The 5,645-nt window shown below is 56.3% G+C and overlaps 3 protein-coding genes across 3 annotated transcripts; 1 reads left to right on the top strand and 2 right to left on the bottom strand.

The window, feature by feature from the left end:
• BBK36DRAFT_166519 (hypothetical protein) lies at window positions 1-1,080 on the top strand (the record flags this gene model as incomplete). Its single annotated transcript, XM_024897783.1, has 1 exon — window positions 1-1,080. A coding segment is annotated over one exon (1,080 nt), but the record flags the coding sequence as incomplete, so codon positions are not given.
• Window positions 1,081-1,935: 855 nt separating this feature from the next.
• BBK36DRAFT_1136745 (DEAD-domain-containing protein) lies at window positions 1,936-3,969 on the bottom strand (the record flags this gene model as incomplete). Its single annotated transcript, XM_024893086.1, has 3 exons — window positions 3,667-3,969; window positions 3,478-3,556; window positions 1,936-3,393 (listed from the first exon to the last, which is right to left on the bottom strand). The coding sequence occupies exons 1-3, from the start codon at window positions 3,708-3,710 to the stop codon at window positions 1,936-1,938; spliced, it is 1,581 nt and encodes a 526-aa protein (XP_024744921.1). The 5' UTR covers window positions 3,711-3,969.
• A 626-nt stretch (window positions 3,970-4,595) lies between these two features.
• BBK36DRAFT_1163817 (acyl-CoA dehydrogenase) lies at window positions 4,596-5,592 on the bottom strand (the record flags this gene model as incomplete). The annotated part of the gene is made up of 2 exons (XM_024894582.1): window positions 4,596-5,089; window positions 5,196-5,592. Coding segments are annotated over 2 exons (891 nt in total), but the record flags the coding sequence as incomplete, so codon positions are not given.
• Window positions 5,593-5,645: the final 53 nt, after the last annotated feature.

Here is a 5,645-nt window from a genome sequence, read left to right as displayed (position 1 = left end):
GAGCTGATTCGCCCAGAAGATTACCTGCGGGCAGAGGAGAAGGAAGACGACGCAGTCGACGGTGCCCAGGTCGCTGCAGAAGACGACAAGCTCGGCAAGAAGCGCAAGTGGGACGATGTCGCCAAGCAGGCAGCCGGTGCCAACAAGCGGCCCAACATGAACCGGACGGCTACGGCTGACGATGCCGAAGCTATGGACGTGGCCGACGGCGCTGCCGCGGATGAGCTGGACACGGTCGAGGATGCCGAACCGGAGGAACCCACCGGCCCGTGCAGGCTGGTGTACAGGACGGAAACGGTGACGGTGAACCTGCGGGTCGCCATGATTGACTTCAGCGGACTGCACGACAAGCGAAGCCTCAACATGCTGATCCCCCTGATACAGCCGCGCAAGCTGATTCTCGTGGCGGGCACTCGGGAAGAGACGACGGCCCTCGCAGCGGACTGCCGGGCCGCGCTGGCGTCGGACGGAGACCGCTCCGTCGACGTCTTCACGCCCGAGGTCGGCACGTGGGTGGACGCCAGCATGGACACAAACGCCTGGGTCGTGAAGCTGGCCGACCCTCTGGTCAAGAAGCTCAAGTGGCAAAACGTCCGCGGCCTGGGCATCGTCACCATCACGGGCCAGCTGCTCGCCTCGGCCCTCGCCCACGGGGCAGGCGGCTCGGAGCAGGCCCACGACCACGACCACGACAACGTCGCCAACAAGAGGCAGAAGACGGAGCCGGCGTCGACGTCCACCGCCGTCGCGCTCACCAACGCCGCCGACACGGCCGCGATGCCCACGCTGGACGTGCTGCCCGCGAACCTCATCTCGGCCGCCCGCTCCGCCGCCCAGTCTCTCCACGTCGGCGACCTGCGGCTCGCGGACCTGCGCCGCGCCATGCAGGGGGCCGGCCACGCGGCCGAGTTCCGCGGCGAGGGCACCCTCGTCGTCGACGGCTCCGTGGCCGTCCGCAAGACGGCCGAGGGCCACATCGACGTGGAGAGCGTGGGGCTGCCGCTCGGCGGCAAGAGAAGCACGCTGTACGAGGTGAAAAGGGCGATTTACGAGAACCTGGCCGTCGTGGCCGGTGCGTAGGGGGAGGGGGGAGGCAAGGATGGCAGCAACCTAAATGTCCTCTTTTTTTTTTTCCATGCCAATCTAGATGATTCTGGTCAACAAATCGTTAGACCTGTATGTTTTTTGAAACTCCAGGGAGGCGCAATATGTTATGGGATGTGTTCAGAAATTTACAGCCTGCCTCTTCTACAGGGCTACCACAAATAGGTTAAAGGGGAGTAAGGTAGAATATATGTACAATCAAGAGAGAAGCGATCAAGTCCCCCTATCTTTGATGATCAAAGTGTCCTCTGCTAGGTAGGTAGGTAGTAAACAGTTACTTCTTCAGTACTACTACTTATATTACTACTCTCTTTTACTATCATATACTCTGACTGCTACTTTTTAGTGTACTACTACTCTTCCTACTCTTTACTGTTGTTATGATTTCTCTCCTTACTCTCTGCTGTTGATATACTCTGCTATCCCTTCTCCTAAATTCACACCTTAGTAAACATATCAAGGCACATATAGCATCCATACACATCAATAGTACTATATCCCCAAGTGAGGACTAGCTCTCACATCTGTCTCCATCTGGATATTGTTAGGAGTTACCTGGCCATGGGGCTGTAATTGCAGTCGCAGCCGCCGGGCTTGTTCACATTCCATGAGACGGTCACATGAAGCGTACCAGAGGTTGCAATTTGGGAGAGAAACTGTTAGTATTGTCTTGCCTAGTCTACAAGTCCGTATCAACTAAGCCTTGTCCAGTCCCTCCCCCAATTTTTTTTTGTATTTTTTACGAGTTTTTTGAATCCCTTCAACTTCGACAACCACCACACCCCCGTTCACATCCTCCTGAAGAGCAAGGGTATTTTCTGATTTAGTAGGCTAGGAGGGGGGATCCCGCGGTGGCTGGCCACGGCCTCGACCACCACCGTTGCTGCCGTTGTTGTTGCCTCCTCCACGGCCCCGGTAACCACGACCACGGCCGCCTCGGCCCCGGCTTCCGTTGTTGTATTGGGAGTTGGCATTCTGCTGGCCATTCTGAGGCTGCCAGTTTCCTTGGGCCTGCTGCGGCTGCTGGTGCTGATTATGAGCTGTCTGGGTCAGGGCGGGGACCTGGACCGGGAATGACTGCTGCTGAGGCAAGGCACCCTTGGGAACGTTGGAGATGGGCCGAGGAATGGATTCGGGGTTTTCGTAGACGTAGAGGCTCTTGTCGATGCTCGCGGGGATGGGTTGGATCTCGGTGCCGAGATCTCTTTCGATGTTGTAGAGGTTGAAGCGGTCGTCCCAGTTGATCAGGTTGATGGCCAGACCGAGGTGACCAAATCGACCGGATCGACCGATTCGATGGAGATAGGTTTCGGCATTCTTGGGGAAGTCAAAGTTGATGACAACATTGACGGCCTGGATGTCAATGCCTCGGGTGAGAAGATCTGAGCAGACGAGATTTCGGCAGACGCCGTTGCGGAAGTCGTGGAAGACCCGATTTCGGGCATGCTGCTGCATCCTAGCATGGCTGTAAAAGCATGAGTAGCCGAGTTCTGTGATCTTCTTAGCCAGCAGCTCGACTCGGTTGGTCGAGTTGCAAAAGATGATGGACTGGTTGATTTGCAGCTTGGAGAAGAGCGTGTTCAAGCAGTGGACCTTCTGCTTTTCTTCGACAAAGGCGTAGTATTGGGTGATACCCCGCAGGGTGAGTTCGTCCATGAGGTTGATTTCGTAAGGGCTGGTCATGTTTTTATCGGAAAAGTCCTTGACCGAGAGGGGGAAGGTGGCGGAGAAGAGCATGACCTGTCGGTCCTTGGGGTGGAATTGGAGCAGCTGCTCAATGACGGGCGTGAACTCGACGGAGAGAAGCTTGTCGGCCTCGTCCATGATGAACATGGGGCATTCGCTGAGATCGGCAACATTCTTTCCTGCGAGATCCAGAATTCTGCCGGGAGTGCCGACGACGATATGGACGGGCTCCTGAAGACGGAGAATGTCATCTCGCAGACCAGTACCACCAGTTGTGACCATGACGTTGACGCCCAGGTGCTTGCCCAACGTCTTGCAGACTTGTGACGTCTGCATCGCCAGCTCTCGTGTGGGGACGAGGATAAGGCATTGGATCTTTGAGATTTTGGGGTTGATGCGTTCGAGAGCAGGGATGACGAAAGCTGCGGTTTTGCCCGTGCCGTTCTTGGCTCTGGCCAGGATGTCCCGACCAGTTAATGCTACCGGGATGGCTTCTTCTTGGATGGGTGACGGCTTTTCGAAACCTGCCTCGAAGATGCCCATGAGCAGGTCTCGTTTCAGCGCAAAGTTCTCGAATTCGAGACCCTTGGTCTTTGTAACATCCTATTTTGCAGCACAGCATCAGTCACCCGTTTCGAGTCAAGCAGCGACTTGTTTCGGGGGAGAGATGGCAGAACAAGTACAAACCTCCGTTTGTTGTCTGGTATCCTTGGCGGGAATGTTCAGGTTTTGTTTCCAGTCTTCATTTCGCGGAGGAACGCCATCGCTATCATCGGCAACCGAAAATCAGCAAAACGAGTCAAACACAGCGGCTGAAGCGCATGCTCCTTGCCCGCCCAAGAGGAGGGGGGGGGACGAGGAAGCCACAAGTCGTACCTCAGGTGAGAGGATTGCAATTGGTCTGCTAGTCGGTCGGCCATGCTTGGCTGGTTTCGCGATGCAGAGTCCACAGGGGAGTTGAAAAGAGTTCAGTCAAGTCGAGAAGAAAGTCGCAGAGCGCTGGAACGGAGACGCAAGCTGATGGGCGGTTTGCGATGTCGGTGTCGTGGCTGTGTCGAGGAAGATGGGGAGAGAGAGAAGAGAGGCAAGAGGCAGATGGAGAGCGGGAGAGAGAGAGGCAGAGAAGTTGGGAGAAATCGTGATGGTCGTCTGGGGGCGATGGGAAAGAGAGAGTTGGTGGGAAAAGGAAGCCCAAACGGCAGAATGAAGTTGCAACTCGTCGCACTTCAATCTCAGCCGACGCCGTTCTGGTGGGGTCACGTGCCGGCGGGGCTGTCTGTGCTTTTGGCTCAACTGTGACAATGGCTGAGGCTGGACTCACTCACTCCTCGAGGTACAGAAGGGCAGTGAGAAAAGGGGGTCTGATGAGAGAGGCAGATGGGATGCAGACGTTGTGATTTGTTTGCTATTCTGCTGTTCACTACAGGAGTGCACAAGCGCCGACGGCAGTTGCATGTTGCCTGTTCTGTCCCCAAGGTAAGCTGCATCTGTACCCCAGACGGTAATCATATAAGGGGGGAAGGCTCTAGTGTCTCTATAGTATAAGGTCTCTAGAGGCATATAGTCATAAGATAGACTAGCGGCTATAGACGAGATGGCGGCAGTACTCGTAGAAGCGAATAGCGATAGTAGAAGGAATAAGAGTAGTAGAAAAGAATAGCGTTCAAGGAAATTCCTTATATCCAAGGGGGAAAATAGTCACAAGAAGAGACGCCCTTAGTAATACTTTAATCCATCGTTCAATCTATGGTTTGGCCTAATCATCATTATACATACAAACTATCCAGCACCATCATTCTTCCTCTTCACAGCTTCATCCCCATCGCCTTGGCAACCCTCAGACTCTGCCTCATGCTCAGATCCAGCATAATCTCCTCCGAGCCGCCCGGAATCGCATACGCCCTCACGTCCCGATACAGCCTCTCGACCTTGCCTCCCTGCCCGCCCCGCGAGTACGACAGGCCGCCAAAGATCTGGCTGGCCTCGCGCGCGCAAAACTCAAAGGTAATGGTCGACTGCGCCTTGAGGCCGGCAATGGGCCCGCCCAGCCGCAGCATCGCCTCCGTCTCGCCCATCTTCTCGCACTGGTAGACGAGGCTCTCGAGCCAGCTGTACGAGGCCTCGATCTGCCGCGCCATGTGCGCCAGCTTCATCCGGATCACCGGGTGCTCAATCAGCTTCTTGCCAAAGGTGCGCCGCTTGTTAGCGTACTTGACCGACTCCTCGTAGCAGACGCGGGCGAAGCGGATGGACTGGATGATGATGCCCATGCGCTCGTGGTTGAAGTTGGTCATGATGACTAGAAGAAAGCAATGCTTGTTAGCTGTTGTCTCATCTCAGGGGGAGGTAATTATCCCCCCCCTTAACAAATGCACCGTAGAGAGAGAAAAACCCGTGTCTCTTACCTCGGAAGCCCTGGTTCTGCTTGCCAAGCAGATTCTCAACAGGCACCTTGACATCCTCAAAGGTAATGTACGTGGTGCCAGACGACCACATGCCCTGGCAGTCCATCCGCCGCGTGGTGACGCCGGGCCCGCGCTCAATCAGCAGCAGCGAGACGCCGTTCATGCCGGGCCCGCCCGTGCGCACGGCGGTGGTGAAGTAGTCGGCCCAGATGCCGTTGGTGATCCACTTCTTCTCGCCGTTGACGATGAAGTGCTTGCCGTCGTCGCTCAGCTTGGCCTCGCACGTCAGGTTGGCCACGTCGGAGCCGGCGTCGGGCTCCGTGATGGCCAGGCAGATGCGCTTCTCGCCGCGCAGGATGCCCGGCGCGATGCGGTCCTTGAGCGCCTTGGAGCCGAACTTGAAGAGCGGCGGCCCGCCGATGCCGAAGCCGCCGATGAGGTTCCAGACGA

Source organism: Trichoderma citrinoviride, assembly GCF_003025115.1.
Source record: "Trichoderma citrinoviride strain TUCIM 6016 unplaced genomic scaffold BBK36scaffold_87, whole genome shotgun sequence".
Lineage (NCBI taxonomy): Eukaryota > Fungi > Ascomycota > Sordariomycetes > Hypocreales > Hypocreaceae > Trichoderma > Trichoderma citrinoviride.
Note: the sequence above shows the minus strand (reverse complement) of the source record. Positions and strands in the feature narration are given on the sequence as shown.